General features: G+C 33.0%; 1 protein-coding gene across 1 annotated transcript; it reads right to left on the bottom strand.

Annotated features, from left to right (window-relative positions):
- Positions 1-10,040: 10,040 nt before the first annotated feature.
- On the bottom strand, positions 10,041-11,910 carry LOC127285709 (uncharacterized). The gene is made up of 2 exons (XM_051311847.1): positions 11,074-11,910; positions 10,041-10,873 (listed from the first exon to the last, which is right to left on the bottom strand). Exons 1-2 carry the CDS (start codon positions 11,750-11,752, stop codon positions 10,041-10,043), a joined length of 1,512 nt encoding a protein of 503 aa, XP_051167804.1. The 5' UTR covers positions 11,753-11,910.
- Positions 11,911-18,340: the final 6,430 nt, after the last annotated feature.

Genomic DNA, 18,340 nt, shown 5'->3' with positions numbered 1-18,340 from the left:
AAAACAATTGGGTCAATAATATGGTTTTATTCTTGTTTTTTTTAAGTTTTAAGTGAACTTGTCAGATTTTCAATACCGCGCTTGATATTTAAATGTCTGAGTGGTTTGTTTGGAATTACAAAAAACTTACTTTTTATTATCACTTTTATAATAAAATTCTTATTTCATAATATTTAAAATAAAAAGAATAAGTTACTAAATTTAAATTTTCATTATTTTCAAAATTATCATCTGTATACAAGGAACCCGGTGTCGATAAAAAAGAAAGCGCCGCTATGCTGCGTGCTCTGTGTACCGACTCTATACCGCATTGGACTCGTATTTGACATTTCACCTCACCTTATTTCATTGAAACTTAATATTTCCGCTCACTATTAGTATTGTTTCACTCTTTAACTTTTATTTTTAACAGTTTACATTTATTTATTATTACTGTAACGTTGTTTCGTTTTTTTAAAGCTTAAAATATTAGCCGCATTGGGACTCTTGGCTTTACGCATTCAACGTGATACCCAATGCGGTATTTCGCGAATACCGCAGGTTGATACTCCCAATGCGTAAAACGGTACCTCCCAATACTTTTTTTTACAGGGTCGAAGAATAAATGCCATTCAGTTGGATCATATGGCTCTCCAAATTCTTTGAACAAACCGTCTATGTCATGGCAAAAACAAACTTCTTCTGTTTTTAAATAGTACTTAGAAAAACGCTCGTGCCGTGTTCTATAATGAGTTACTTTAACGTTAGAAGTCACAAAATTCTGTTCTTTCAGGCATGATATTAACAACTCCGATTTTTCCTTTGTAAGATCTAAATCTTGTATTAAGACTATTAAGTCATATTAAGTTCACATTGTGCGAAAGATATTGTTTTTTGGGGTTCAAAATCAAAGTCGCTTGAATCACTTGGCTCAGGTGAATCGACAAATTCATGTTTCCGTTTAGGGTACATAGAATACGGAATTGAGGGCCTCCATACAATAAGGGGACGAGCGCTCGGTTAGTCACTTTGAAGACAGTCAAATGTTACGAAAATGGGAAAAAAATTAAAATTTTTTAATTTTGAAAACCACTATCTTATATGAAATAAGAAGGCGCATTTTTTTTTCTTTTGACATTTTTTTGTAGAATGAATATTTTAATTAATTAGGACAAAATACTGTTAAATTTTTATTTACAAATTTCATTCAATTTTAAAACATAAATTGTCGTATCTTCAACAATTATTAACGAATTGTTTTGTAATTTGGTATACACGTATATTTAGCTCTATAAAAGGCGACAATGCAATGAAAAAGTTGAAAATCATCAATTGTTTAATTATTTTTATTAATAAATGAAGAGCTCCACGGAATAACGATCTATGGCACAATTGAAAAGTTTGGTTATGAGCTTTCAAAAAACGTAAATTTTCATGAAATTTGTAATAAGTATGTATATGTAAATAGTTATTTATTACACTTTTGGTAACTATTATTAATTCTTTTAGTTACAATAATTCGCTTACAGCTATTAATTTATAAAATTTTTATATTTTTTGAAAGCTCATAACCAAGCTTTTCAATTGTGCCATAGATCGTTAGGGCGCACTCACACCTCTGGCTGCCTGCACAGGCAGCCTCCCACCACGCAGAGAACGTACAAGAGTAAGAGAGACAGAAAATTCAAATTTAAATCTACTGACTCTTTGATTGGCTCTCACTGGCTGCCTGCGCAGGCAGCCAGAGGTGTGAGTGCGCCCTTATTCCGTGGAGCTCTTCAAATAGAGACATGTCACTTACGGCGTTTTCTTACCTTCGCCAACAAAAAGTCTGCGAGGAAGTTTAAAAATAAAAAAAATTCCATGAGAGATTTGTTAATTACTATACAAGGAAGTTTTTTGTAAAGTTACAGGATGATTCCTGAATTAGTTTTTGTAATATATATAAGTTTAAACAAATAGACCATGGCGCGAGCAATTACCTATAGGGAGTTTCAAGCCACATTTTGCTTGGTTACATCATTGATTTTGAGGAAAAATTATTATCCTATATTTTCTCATGTATATATATTTTTTATGAGTGTGTAAAATAATATTTATTTATATAAAAAGTACAAAGTAGAAACAACTTTGACATGTTGCAAAAAATAGAATAACACATAATATATATGTAAGTTGACGAATTCTTACTATATGTATATTACTTTAAACATTTTAACTTAAACAATTATATTTTTAACAAGATTATTTATATCAATAAATTAATAATAGGTATAATTATTTCTTTAAATATATTTAATATTTTACAAATCGTATATTTATATATTATTTATATTTATATAATATTAATATTATCTAAAAAATCCGGCAGCCCCCTTCGGAGGCGAACACATTCTCGTCACTTAATTAGATTGTACAGGTCTTTGTAATTAACAAAAATCAACAAACCAAATTTTTTTAAATAAGTTATTTCGCTTCGAACTAATATCGCTTGAGCAAATGAAAAAATTCATTGAAAATTTTAATACATTTTTAAAAAAAAATTTATAGTAAATGAATTTTTAAAGCAACAAAGAAATTAAATTTTATATGAGAATTCGCCCTCATGTTTTTACTCCTAAAATTTTTTTTATAATTGATATAAATGAAAAAAAATTAGTGGCGGAAGAAAGTCATAGTCGAAACTATTGGAGGACCACCGTGACGCATAAATAAAAATGTTAATTTTAAAATGTCATAACTTTTTAAGCAAAAAACTCGTAAAATAATTTTATAAAATTGTTTTTAAATAACATATGTGATAAATATTATTTTTTTGCTTTTATGTTACTTCAATACAGATATGAATGGTTGCTTCTCACTGTATAATTATACCCCTTTATATATGCAAACCAAATTGCACACAAGATAATAAAATTCACGTTAAACTTATTCTAAACGTCAAGATAAAGAATTAAGCTACTATTTCATATATTATCATAAGAGATGATAATTTATCGACTTATGACTCATCATTGGAAACATACAATTATTTTAATACTATTTATTTTATCGATTTTTAAATATTTTTAAGAATATTATTTCATCCTTTATTTTAAATTGACAATCTCAAATCATAAATTCTATTTCCAAAAAGAAAAAAAATTTAATATTTACTTTATCAAAATAAGAAATTCCCTAGATAATTTACTAGGAAAAGACGCCAGATGTCACACCTTACTGCCCAAAGATGCGATATATTCAAAAATCGCATTAAAAGAGTTTGTTTAATCATAATATTAAAAAAAATTGGGTAATTATGCAGTTAAGGGGCAGTTATTATGTCTTTTGAACAACCACAAAAAATATGTAAGTATAAAATTATTAATTATAAAGGAATTAAATTAAAACATATATTGTTAAATTAAATAATTTTATACATATATAGGTATATGGGCGATTCCACGTGAGATTTACCTATGATATTTTAAATACGATAAATATATTTTTTTCGATCTTTATAGAAAAAAAGGTTTACGAATTTTTCTACTTTTTTATAAGTATTCAAATTTTTTAGTTATGAATTTTTAAAAATTAACTTTTTCCAGTTTTTTAAAAATACACCTAATTTCAATTACATCTATATTAAATTTTCAAGATACCAAAAAAGTTTCAGTTTTTCATTGACTTTCAAAATATGATAACGAACAAATTTGAAATGCTTGTAATTTCGCTAAAAATTGACCAAATTGGATCAATCTTATATCAAAATTTTTGTTTTTAAATGTATTTTCCAAACAAAATATTGAAAGTTACACAGCCCCACAAAAAAAAGTGTCGTGCGTAGCAGACCAGACTAGTCATTTCCTATGTATTTTGACGCGCTGAACACGAATCCGAAGTCCGTTTTGCTCCATAACGTCAGGATTTTTTTCTAACCTCCAAAAACCTGTCGGATTTTGAGAGGTAGGCTATTTTTTTAAAAAATTGATGGATTTACTTCAAAATTGGTATCTAGGGGTTTTTTGGGTCGCTGATGACGAATTTGAAGTTAGATTTTCAAAATTCAAAATGGCGGCTCCAATATGGCGGACGAATTTTGTAAAAATTGATGGATTTACTTCAAACTTGGTATCTAGGGGTTTTTTGGGTCGCTGATTACGAATCTAAAGTTAGATTTTCAAAATTTAAAATGGCGGCTCCAATGTGGCGGATTATATCGACCCTTCAAAAGTGATAATTCCGCCCTTAGACACGAAACTAGGAGCAATTAAACAGTTTGTCAAAGCCTTAGATAAAAAAGGAAACTGTTTTAAATACCTGGAACAAAAGTTTCCAGAAATCTCTGATGCGAAACTAAAAGAAGAGGTTTTCAACGGACCACGTATTCGCAAATTGTTAAAATATGAGCAATTTATCACCAAGATGAATAAAAAGGAGAAAGCCGCAAGGCTTAGTTTCAAAGCAGTTGTCGAAAATTTTCTGGGTAATCACAAGAGTGAAAATTGGGAGCTAATAGTTAGTGATATGATTAAAAACTTTGGTAAGTTAGGATGCTTAATGAGCATAAAGTTGCATTACTTAGACACGCATCGGGATCAATTCCCTGAAAATTTTGGAGATTACAGTGAAGAACAAGGAGAACGATTCCATCAAGATCTTAAAGAATTTGAGCGTCGTTATCAAGGAAAATGGGATGTAAATATGATGGCTGACTACTGTTGGATGCTGAAAAGGGATATTGTACCTGGAGGCACCAATTTGAAAAGAAAACCATTACACAGATCCTTTGAGGACAAAAGTGTGCGCTACCATAAAATGACGTGAATACCTTACTTATGTATATAAGAATTTCCATTTCTAGTTTTGAAAATCTAACTTCAGATTCGTCATCAGCGACCCAAAAAACCCCTAGATACCAATTTTGAAGTAAATCCATCAATTTTTAAAAAAAATAGCCTACCTCTCAAAATCCCACAGGTTTTTGGAGGTTAGAAAAAAATCCTGACGTGATGGAGCAAAACGAACTTCGGATTCGTGTTCAGCGCGTCAAAATACATAGGAAATGACTAGTCTGGTCTGCCGCGCACGACACTTTTTTTTGTGGGGCTGTGTTATTTTCGAAAAAAATTCCTATTCGATTTTGGAGATTTAAGACTAAAAATTCATTTTTGAACCTGTGTGTATCGATCGATTTCTTTCAAAAATTTTTTACAAAAACTACTCTAAATTTGACGAATTTTGAGCCTAGTCCGATAATGGGAAAACGATGGGAACTATTTTTTTCGAATTTTCAAATTTTACGTTTTTAATTATCTGTATGGAAATCAAACAATAATCATTTTCTCTCATTCAAACCCAACGATTATTGTTAGTTTTATAAAATAAAATAGTTTAGAAAATAAATAATAAAGTAATATTTTAAATATTTATCTAAAATTTTGTTTTATTTGTAGAAGTTATTAAGCAATTTAAAATGAATGATTTCCAAAATAATACCAGATAACTCGATAATTAATAAATATGAATGAAATCTTTAATTACAAATTAAGAATTAAAAAATAAATTTGCAGACTAGGAAGATCAAAACCTGAAAAAAACGATAGATTCCTGTTTTAAAACAGAAATTATTTTCAAAATGACGGAGTAATAGCGTGCGCAGAAGAATACGAAATACTTGCGCACTGTTTCTCCTGATTAATATTCACCATGGGAACAAGTGCAAAATTTCGCAATCAAATTTCACCTAAAAACATATTTTATTAGTCTTTATAGCGTGTCATGTAAAAAAACAATTCCACGTTCTTATGCCATGTCAAATTTAGGAGCATTTAATTTCTGCTGCAACCCTTTTAAACTACAGAATCATAGAGTAATGAATAGTCTCCGACTATTCTGCTCGATGAAAAAACTTTATTGAGCATATGTTTAATACTTTTTTTGTTTATATCTTTTTGCTTTAATCAATCTAAAATAATTAATCTCTAGGTGTCAAATAATTACACATTATTAATTATATATATATATATGAATACTCGGATCAAATAACTCGACCGACGCTCGGACGCACGCTCTAATGGTAGTCGGGTAGCAGTGAGTCCCCACAAGCTGTCACTGCTACTTGACTGGTAATAGAGCGTTCGTCCGAGCGTCAGTCGAGTTATTTGATCCGGGTATTCATATATATATGGGACGTTTCACATCAACCGGCCCAGAGCTCCATCCAAAATTCTAATCAACGAAAATCAACTTATTACGGCTCAAAATAATCGTCAGCTCATACTGCTTCGAATAAAAAGTGGCGAATTAAAAAATTCAAAATGGCGTCCTTACTGTACCGTGTTTTGCAAATTTTTTTACTTACTCAGCAAACAAATGTATTAATTTCCTTGAGAAAATAATTGCAACTTGTTGGATAATGTGTCACTCTTATGTTTTTGGGCTCGCTGATTACGAATCTGAAGTCAGATTTAAAAAATTTTTTAAATTCAAGATGGTGGATCCAATATGGCGGACATTTTTATTAAAATTTGATCAGATTCGCTTGAAACTTGCTACTCAAGGATTTTTGGGGTCGCTGATTACGAATATAAAGTAAGATTTTAAAAATTCAATATGGCGGATCCAATATGGCGACAAAATTTTTTTAAAAATTAACAGATTTGCTTGAAACTTGTTACTCGGTGGTTTTTAGGGTCGCTGATTACGAATCTAAAGTCAGATTTTAAAAATTTTCAAAATTCAAGATGGCGGATCCAATATGGCGGACATTTTTATTAAAATTTAATCAGATTCGCTTGAAACTTGCTACTCGGGGGTTTTTGGGGTCGCTGATTACGAATCTAAAGTCAGATTTAATAAATTTTTAAAATTCAAAATTGTGGATCCAATATGGCGACCAAAATTTTTTTAAAATTATCAGATTTGTTTAAAACTTGTTTCTCGGGGATTTTTGGGGTCGCTGATTACGAATCTAAAGTCAGTTCTTAAAAATTTTTAAAATTCAAAATGGTGGATCCAATATGTCGACCAAAAATTTTTTTTAAATTATCAGATTTGCTTGAAACTTGTTACTCGAGGAATTTTGGGGTCGGTGACTACGAATTTGAATCTGGATTTTGTAAAATAAGATTGGTGGTTCCAAAATGGCTAATAAAATATTTAAAAATTGGATGGATTCGCCACCTTTAACTCCATAAACCACCCCTTTCACATTATTCAATTAGTTGTTTTAAATTTTTCTTCCATACAAATTTAGGCTTCATTTAAAGGATCTTAAATATCATAAAAGTAATTTTTCAAAATACTACCCTTAATCCCCAAAACTACCCCTTAATATAGAAATTTAATATTTTTTAAATTTTACTCTACATAAATCTTTTATAATTTTAGCTAATTTTGAAAATTTTTAAAATCTGTCTTCAGATTCGTAATCAGCGACCCCAAAAACATAAGAGTGACACATTATCCAACAAGTTGCAATTTTTTTCTCAAGGTAATTAATACATTTGTTTGCTGAGTAAGTAAAAAAATTTGCAAAACATGGTACAGTAAAGACGCCATTTTGAATTTTTTAATTCGCCACTTTTTATTCGAAGCAGTATGAGCTGACGATTATTTTGAGCCGTAATAAGTTGATTTTCGTTGATTAGAATTTTGGATGGAGCTCTGGGCCGGTTGACGTGAAACGTCCCATATATATATATATAGTAAAATAGTTCTTAGAATAATTTTAAATACTTTTTAACGTGAATAATTAAAGACGTGAAATTTGAAAATTCGAAAAAAATAGTTCCCATCGTTTCCCCATTATCGGACCAGGCTCAAAATTCGTCAAATTTAGAGCAGTTTTTGTAAAAAAATTTTGAAAAAAATCGATCGATACACACAGGTTCAAAAATGAATTTTTAGTCTTAAATTTCAAAAATCTAATAGAAATTTTTTTCGAAAATAACTTTCAATATTTTTTTTGGAAAGTACGTTTAAAAACAAAAATTTTGATATAAGATTGATCCAATTTGGTCAATTTTTAGCAAAATTAGAAGCATTTCAAAAAAAAGTGACGTAATTTTTCAAAAATTGATATCTCCTAAAGGGCTTGATGAAAAAATTTGAAAAAAATCGCGAAAGCTAGTCTTCATGAGTACTAAAAGGAAAAAAATTTTCAAAAAGATCTGAGGTGCAAAAGCCAAATGGTCTCCGATTTGTCATGGAATACCTCATATATGTGTGACAATTTTTTTTAAAGGAATTGATGGACTTATTCGAAAGCGTCGAGACTCCATGTTTGTCTTTCTGCAAACATATGGATATCAACAAATCAAAATAACAATTTAACTTGGCGATGTCGTGACTGCTTTGTAAGAGAAATTATTCCAGAAAATTCTCAAGGAGTAATTTTTAATACTCATTTTTTATTAACAAACTCGCCAATGCGAGTTGAAAGGGGTTTCCCAGGTTGCGGTGCAACAAATATATTTTTTGTAAAAATTCCAGGGGCATGTTGGAGTTGTAGGTAGACATTTAAGGCCCTACACATATTTATCCATGATGCAGCCAAAAAAATTATACAAATTATTGAGTTCTCTACTCATCCTTATGTCCGATGTCGGTTCCCTAATGATAGAACGTCCAAGCGCCCATTCTGCTGGAAGGGTCTTCCGGCAGGACGCTTGGACAAGCGACTGCCGGCAGGATGCTTCTCCGCTCATTGCGCCAACCTGCCGGCAGGATTTTCCGCCATCCTGCCGGCAGGACGCAATTTATTTCAAATAAAAATATTTAAATTTTATTTAATGTTATATTTTTTAAATATATATTATAATGTATTATTATACATTATACTGTACAAATACATATTATGCTATATAAACGTACATTTGGGCGATTCTATGTCGCGTTTCAGTTCACATTATTAATTCAGTCAAAATCAACTTGTTAGAAAAAAATTTTTTTTTAATCTTTTTTATTTTTCAAATAAAAATTTATTTTTGTTTGCTTTTATTTTACTTTAGTTTACTTTAGTAAACGATCCTAACGAAAAAAAAAATATTTTGACAATTTTTAATAAAAAAATAATAATTTTTTTTTAAATTCAGTTTTTTTTTTAATTTTTGTCACTTTAAAAAAAAATTTTATTACATACATAAAAATAGTAAAAAAAAATAGTTTGCGATAAGTTTTAGAGTGGGCCTGATAAAAATATTTGTTTAAATAATTTCTTTGAAAATAATTTATTATTTATTGATTTTTTTTTTGTTTTTCAAATTAAAATTTACTTTAGTTTGATTCTACATGTGTAAAGGGAAAGATTCTGCCGACCTGAAAAACTTTATTTGAAAAATAAAAAAAATACTAAAAAAACAAATTTTTTTCTTAATTTTTTTTATTTAACTAAAAAGATTTTGATTTATTACCTGGCAAAAAATCTATAAGAAAATGAATTATAATTGTATATTTATTTTTCATTAGAACTATTACTATTAGAAACTATTAGAATTAAATAGAGTTACAGTGTTATTTTTGTGGATATAATAATAATTATAGAATAGGAATAAAATAAAATTCTAGCAACAGTTTTTAATAAAAATTAGAAACAACAAATAGGATTACTTCATCTTCCTCAAATATAATTTTATATATGCAAAATCGTAAAAAAATATTAATGCCGTTAATTTAATTTTTTCAGAAAAAGGAATGGATTTATTTGGAAATAGGAGAGATGGTAAATAAATATTTTGAAAAAAATACTCTAAATAACTTTTATATTCCGTTTATAACATTAACTTTTTATAATCTTTTAATAATCAAAAAATTAAAAAACAATTATATTATATATAAAATTTTCGGAAAACGATATAAATAATTTGATAACTAGTTATAAATAAAAAAAGCAGCTTTTCAAGTATTATATCAATTGATAAATTAAAATCAATTCCTAAAGTTTTGAATGTTCAAATGAATGAAATTTTTTGCATTTACATACTTCTTAAAATTACTATACTAAAATAAAAAAATAAAGTTAATTAAAGAAGAAACAAAAAAATCGTCGTTCATTTGAACGTTCAAAATTTTAAGACTATTTAATTTGGTATTCCGTGAATTATGTGATACGAAAAGCATGTTCGCCCGGTTGTCGGTGAACATATTATTGCATTATCTCCGCATCCAGAACACCTATAACTACTTTTCTGCACTCTATTAAAAACTCGACTGCAAATTCTACATCGTCTTTGGACTCTTTGACGATCATCGCCTATGCTAAGTTGGACGAGTGTGTGATTGTCTCTTAAACTCGTATCAGCTTCGTTAACAACAACTTTCGCTTGTTCTTCTACTACCCATTGATTATTAAATAGTTGCTGAGAAAGAGCTTCTACAAAAGTGGAATGCTTTAAGCTCTTCTCCTTTTTAAAAAATTTGAAAGCTAAATACGCATTAGCTTCAATAATCCCAAAAAGACTGGCAAACATCCTGTGATGCCACTGTTGCGTGCTCCAGGAGTTTTCGAGGGCCAGTCCGCTTTGCCGAATATGATTGTGGATATCTATAGCGGGCGCTCCATCGAAATATTCTTCTACGATTTTCGGCCTTGGGACAATTTTTATAGCAACATTTCCATCAGCATCTATTCGATTCTTTTTCGCTGGCTCGCCATTTAAAGTTGTGCCGCAAGATCCAATAAATGTGAAGACTTTTTTATCTTTCCATGCGACACAAGTTAAATCAGTGCCATTTACTGTCGCAGTCGCTACAGCTTTCTTTCCAGATTTTTTTGGACAACGTGCTTTTGCTTCCGTCATTGGATACATTTTCGTTGCCGTTTTAACGATCCCAAGAAAGTAAAGGCCTTGTTTCCGTAGCTCAATGGCAGTTTTCACCGAAGCGAACCACGAGTCTCCGACTACGATCCTACCTACAGTTTGAAAATTCTCTTTAAGACAAATCAAAAAGGTATAGAAAAAAATTCTATAAACGAAACAATAAAATATATAATATTAGCAGAAGTAATTTTGTAATATAAATAATATTGTATAAAATAAAATATATAAATAAATTAATTTAAATTGCTATTATTTGCTTTGAAAAGAAAAATTTTGAAAAAACTATTCTTACCTGTTCCAAACCAAGGTTGCGTTAATCGCAAAGTTGTCGCAGTTCCAGCCCCAAACTCTTTTTGCCATAATTTGTCTTTCATTACCTCCTTGCCTTCATTTATCTCAATCCCGATCATAATTCCTGTTTGCACGTCTGCCAATGTTTTGCATTCACAACCCACGCCTTTTGGTTTTCGTTTAATTTTTATGACTGCAGGCATGCCTCCTTCTTTTGTGCCATGTAAGCCTTTTCCATACCACGCAAACATTGATTCATCGACCGTAATTTTATATCCAGGAGAAAATACATCCCGACATTTGGACACTGTCATTTCGATGAATGGCCGTACAAGTTTCCACTTGTCATTATTTTCATGAGCGGGTATTGAGAAGGCCATGCTATTAAGAATTTCCTCAAATCGATGGTAGCCTTGACCAAATCTTTTTCCAAACGCTGGAGCCGGAAATAAATTATCCTGCGTTGACCAATAGTCTCTTCTCGAATGTAACACGTTCACTGTCATTGCATACATAATTCCTATTGTCTTGTAAAATTCTCCTTTTGTAATTATTTTTCTTTTATCTCTTAGGTTAGCGTTTGTACATTGCAGAATCAAATCAATGTCCTCTGACGGAAAGAACAACATCCAATAGTCAATTTCTTTGGCATTTTGCGAGGCATTTTGAACATTTTGCATGTAAAGCCGTGGTTTGAATTTTGATTCTTTATAAGAATGAATCGTCACATGACTTTCAAAAGTCTAAGTAACGCCGTGAGCATTGACTTTGTTACCAAAACCTTCGGAATTATCAGTATCAGAATTTTCCTCACTAGAAAGTATCAAGTTCTCGTTTTCACTTTGCTCCTCTTCTGATTCGTCAGTATCTGAATCGCTACTAGACAGTAGTGATTCGGGGGGCTCAGGTTCTTCAATTATAGTTTTTCTTTTTTTTCGTACTGGAACCTGAGATCCAACTCCATCTCTGCGATTCACTGAGCCTGCAAAAATAAATTAATGTAACAAATAATCAAATATATTTTGTAATTAAATTAAAATAACACAGGAAATATTAAAAGACACAAAGAGCACAGAGACCAAAATCGAAATTATAGGTAAAACTCAAATCAATTTAATTAATAGGCACATAAACATTGTAATAAAATTAAAAAAACTGATAAAATATTGACACAGAGAGCAAAAACTAAATTTTTAGGTTAAAAACAAATCAATTTAATCAATAGGCACATAAACATTGTAATAAAATTAAAAAAACTGATAAAATATTGACACAGAGAGCAAAAACTAAATTTTTAGGTTAAAAACAAATCAATTTAATCAATAGGCACATAAACTTCGTAATCAAATTAAAATAACGATTAAAATATTGACATAGAGAGCAAAAACTGAATTTTTAGGTTAAAATCAAATCAATTTAATCAATAGGCACATAAACTTCGTAATTAAATTAAAATAACGATTAAAATATTGACATAGAGAGCAAAAACTGAATTTTTAGGTTAAAATCAAATCAATTTAATCAATAGGCACATTGATACCGGACACTGTTAACTTAGACGAGTGACGGCTCAAGGAGCGGGAGAAATAAATGTCGAGAGTTATTTCGAAATGTTTGAGATCAAATGTCTAATAGATCATGAAGGGCTTAATGATATGACGCGAGTTCTTTACGTTCCTGGAGACGAGTATAACTGGCGGGACGTTAAACGCGGTCTTATCACCGACTAGCCCTACCTTTAATATTTCTTGAATGGCATCTTGAATGTCGCGGCGATTTGATTCCGCGAGTTCACTTTCCGAGGGGGAACAACACGTTCGAACAAACGGTAGGGGACGAAAGAATTTCCTCATGTAAAAATGTTTGGTGGCCCTGAAAAGGGCCGTTGTTTTGTTTAAGGGGTCGAAGACCGAACTCTACCACGGCGGTTTCGAAACGTACGTATAGGGACTCGACGCTACGCTACTCAATCCGCCTTTTGTCGAACCACTACACACACGCGTAGAAATATACGTTCGTACAACAATCCTCAGAAATGACCAGGGACGATTTGTTACTAGAGTGGATGACCTTAGTCACTAAGGCTTTGCACTTCTGAATCCAGACCTGGTGCTGCTGGACAGCAGGGTGAACCTGGTGAAGTGTCAGTTCACAAACTGGTTTCCTGGTCGCGGCATTTGTGTCGGCGGCTACTGGGTTAGCAACGACAACGGCGAGTGACGTGTCAAGCGTCAACACGGTGGCCCGGTTGAATGATTCGGACACGGGGAACAAGTTACGTCGAGCGCGGCCGAATTTTGCACGTATCCCACGTCGCAGTTTGATAACTTTACGTAGGGAAACGGATTCCTCCGGGAGAGGGGCGTGATGGCTATTGGTGGCGACGATCCTTCGTTGCTCGTCTTCGGGTGACTTGGTATCGACGCGGAGCTCGGAGAGTCGAGCGAGGTAGTCGACTTCGTGTTTCCCTTCCGAACGGTTTCCTGGCGCTGTAGACGACGATGTAGACGTTGGCGAGAATTCTTTGCCATGTGTGGACTAAACGATCTCGTTTACCCTAGGAGAAAAAAACATCTCTGGACCAGAAGGACTCAGAGGCCTTAAGCGAACAGATAAATTCCCTCTCAGAAGGTGGTGCAGAAGGTCACGGTGGCCTTAAGTCACCAGAGCGTCGTCTTCGTCGGTACAGAAAATTTCTCTTAGCGGTTCGAAAGTAAGAACAAAACTATTCCTACGGTAGATAAGTTGTCCTGAAAAGGACTACTTACTACAGAACAAAGAACTACGTAGAAATATGTTTGTCCTGAAAAGGACAGATTGGTATTTCTTGGGTGTCGAAAAAGAAAAACTACGTTTCTTAAAGATATATTGGTTTATTCCGACCCAAACCCTGAAGAAGTCGGCACACGTCGGTTGGATGCGCTTGGTAGGCGTCGAGTCCGTGGAGGAAGACTTGTGGTCCCCAATGGCTTGGCTTGTGGCAAGCGGCGGTCGCAGCAACGTGGTATCTTCTCGAAAGGCAGGCAGAGACTGAGAGAGAGGGCCAGGAGAGCGCGATATTTATATCTGTCGCTTGATCGGTGTGAACTGGCTTCCCCCAAGTCTCGTCAAGGACCAATGGGACGCTTGTTGTACTCCCTCCACGCGGCGCGGAGAAGGGGAAGCAGCAAAAGTCAGTTGAGTCGTAGCATCCGCGATGCACAGGTCCATGTTGGCAGAATGACAGGTGATGATTTCCGGCCAAAAGCGCATACCAGTGACGTGTACCTTGTTCCGGTACATGGAAACTAACTTTAGCACTACTAAAATATAGACAATATTTATTATGAAAAAGATTATTTTTAGAAATTACTTACCACACAACTTATTAATTCGTTGAACACCCGAAAAACAAGTAATGACTGTCGGAAATTAAAGAAAGAAAAACGAAATATTTATCTCAAAATGTTTTTAGAGCTACATCTTTTATCAACATAAACTTCGTAATTAAATTTAAATGACGAATAAAATATTGACACAGAGTGTACAGAGACCAAAATCGAAATTTTAGGTAAAAATCAAGTTAATCGATAGACACATAAATTTTGTAGTTAAATTAAAATCACGTATAAAATGTTGACACAGAGAGCACAAATTAAACTTTTAGGTTAGGTATGTTTATTGTTTTTAGACTAAAACAGCGCTCGTGGTCATTTTAGGAAATAACAAAGAAAACATTTTACTATTTCGACTGTTGATAATTTCGAAATCTAACCTAAAAGGACCACGCACTTTTTACATTGAATTTGGCTTTCAGCCAATTTCGTTTAGACTTTGCAGTTTTCTAGTTTAAGAAGTTCTAAACAAAAAATGTATATGGCAAAACTCAAAATAATGAACAGTTTTTGAGTTACAGAGCTTCACAGTTATAAAAAAATTAAAAACTGATATTGAATTTTTTGTAAATGTCATTTGTTTGAAATCAATCAAAATCGCTTGAAACTGCCTACTCCGGGGGTTTTAAGGGTCGCTGAAAACGAATCAGCTGTTTGTTTTTCAAAATTCAAAATGGCGGATCCAAAATGGCGGACGACTTTTTGAAAAAAACTTCAAAATCGCTTGAAACTTGCTTCTCGGGGGTTTTTGAGGTCGCTGAATACGAATCCGTTGATAGCTTTTCAAAATTCAAAATGGCGGATACACAATGGCGGATGGATTTTGAAAAAAATTTCAAAATCGCTTGAAACTTGCTATTCGAGGTTTTTGGGGTCGCTGAAAACGAATCCGCCGTTTGTTATTCAAAATTCTAAATGTCGGACACAATATGGCGGATGGATTATTAAAAAAATCTTCAAAATCGCTTAAAACTTGCTACATGGGGGTTTTCGGGATCGCTTAATACGAAACTGATACCCGATTTTTAATATACTAAATATCGGTGCCAATATGATGGATGAATTTGCAAAAATCTATTTGTTTTACTCAACGTTTTTTTAAGAAAACGAATCTCTATCTATAAAAAAAATATTCCGTTTTGTACGTCTATAAATCATAAGAATTTCTCTCAGCTTTATTTCAAGTCAATCTGTGGTGATTATGGTTCAAACCATACATTGCGCACAAGCCCAAGTATGATAAAAGTAATTATTTTTTAAATTGACTGATTCGAATTATTTCTAAAAAAGTTTCTAAAAATCACAGGAATTACTCTCAGCTACATACTAAGGAAATCTGTGGTGCTTATCGTTGCAACCATACATATACTGTCGCCCTATCAACTCTTTATCTTTTGCTCTTCGAGTGATTGTTTAACAAGACATATACTGTCACCCTATTTTCCTCTGGATTTTGTGCTCTTCGAATTATTGTTTAACAAGACATATGAGCGTCCCAATTCTATAACTCGTTCGACGCTCGAATGCATGCTCTATTGGTAGTCGGGTAGCAGTGAGGTGTAACGGCTCTACCACTCCTACCCGACTACCATTAGAGCGTGCGTCCGAGCGTCGAACGAGTTATAGAATTGGGACGCTCATATACTGCCACTATATGACGTCCGGATTTTTTTGTTCTTCGAATTATTGTTTAACAAAACATATACTGTCGCCCTATCTTCCTCTGGATTCTTTTTTCTTCGAATTATTGTTTAACAAGACATATACTATCACCCTATCAATTGTGGATTATTTGCTCTTCGAATTATTGTTTAACAAGACATATTCTGTCACCCTATGACGTCTGGAATTTTTTGCTCTTCTTAGTGTTTAAGAAGACATATAATGTCGCCCTATCTTACTCTGGATTTTGTGCTCTTCGAATTATTGATAAACAATACATATACTGTCAGTCTATGACGTCTGGATTTTTTTCTTTTTCGAATTATTGTTTAACAAAACATATACGATCACCCTATCTTCCTCTGGATTCTTTTTTCTTCGAATTATTGTTTAACAAGACATATACTGTCACCCTGTTAAGTCTGGATATTTTTGATGTTCGAATTATTGTTAAGCAAGGAAAATATTGTCACCCTATGAAGTTTGGATTTTTTTGCGCTTAGAATTATTGTTTAACATGACATACTGTTGGATTTTTGATTCAGCCAATAAAGGCAAGATCAGAATGTGATCCATCGAATCAAGGCAAGATCAAAAGTCCAGACACGCAAAATATGTGAGCTCGTATGTTGAACCAACCAATGAAGGTAAGATCGATTATTGATTCAGCCAATGAAGGCAAGATCAGAATGTGATCTATCCAATCAAGGCAAGATCAAAAGTCCAGACACGCAAAATGTATGAGCTCGTATGTTGAACCAACCAATGAAGGCAAGATCGATTATTGATTGAGCCAATGAAGGCAAGATCAGAAAGTGAGCCATCCAATCAAGGGAAGATCAAAAGTCCAGACACGCAAAATATATGAGCTCGTGTGTTGAACTAACCAATGAAGGTAAGATCGATAATTGATTCAGCCAATGAAGGAAAGATCAGATTGTGATCCATATAATCAAGGCAAGATCAAAAGTCCAGACACGCAAAATATATGAACTCGTATGTTGAACCAACCAATGAAGGCAAGATTATCATGTGATCCATCCAATCAAGGCAAGATCAAAAGTTAAGACACGCTAAATGTATGAGCTCTTATTTTGAACCAACCAATGAAGGCATGATCGATTATTGATTCAGCCAATGAAGGCATGATCAGAACATGATCCATCCAATCAAGGCAAGATCAAAAGTCCAGACACGCAAAATATGTGAGCTCGTATGTTGAACCAACCAATGAAGGTGAGATCGATTATTGATTCAGCTAATGAAGGCAAGATCAGAATGTGATCCATCCAATCAAGGCAAGATCAAAAGTCCAGACACGCAAAAGGTATGAGCTCGTATGTTGAACCAACCAATGAAGGTGAGATCGATTATTGATTCAGCCAATGAAGGCAAGATCAGAATGTGATCCATCCAATCAAGGCAAGATCAAAAGTCCAGACACGCAAAATATGTGAGCTCGTATGTTGAACCAACCAATGAAGGTGAGATAGATTATTGATTCAGCCAATGAAGGCAAGATCAGAATAAGATCCATCCCATCAAGACAAGATCAAAAGTCCAGACACGCAAAATGTATGAGCTCTTATTTTGAACCAGCCAATGAAGGCAAAACCAGAATGTAATCCTTCCAATCAAGGCAAGATCAAAAGTCCAGGCACGCAAAATATGTGAGCTCGTATGTTGAACTAATCAATGAAGGTAAGATCGATTATTGATTCAGCCAATGAAGGCAAGATCAGAATGTGATCTATCCAATCAAGGCAAGATCAAAAGTCCAGACACGCAAAATGTATGAGCTCGTATGTTGAACCAACCAATGAAGGTGAGATAGATTATTGATTCAGCCAATGAAGGCAAGATCAGAATGTGATCCATCCAATCAAGGCAAGATCAAAAGTCTAGGCACTCGAAATATATGAGTTCCTGTGTTGAACCAACCAGTAAAGGCAAGATCAAAAGTCCGGACTGTCAAAATAAGAAAGTTCTTGGGTGATCCAGCCGGTAAAGGAAAGATCAATTTTTGATACTACCAATGAAGGCAAGACAAAAATTGTATACATCCAATCAAGGCAAGATCACTTTTATCACTTTTGTGGTTCGATGCAGAGAATAAAGGCAAGATCTTTAGTAGATTCAGCCGGTGTAGGAAATCAATTTTTAACACTCATATTTACTCATCATCATCATCATCTTCTTCTTCCTCCGGAATAGCTTGTTGTCCTGGTGGTC

This window comes from Leptopilina boulardi, unplaced genomic scaffold (genome assembly GCF_019393585.1).
Source record: "Leptopilina boulardi isolate dan_hultmark-lab unplaced genomic scaffold, ZJU_Lbou_2.1 LbouV2_341, whole genome shotgun sequence".
Taxonomy (NCBI): Eukaryota; Metazoa; Arthropoda; class Insecta; order Hymenoptera; family Figitidae; genus Leptopilina; species Leptopilina boulardi.
This window is presented reverse-complemented; position numbering and strand designations above follow the sequence as displayed.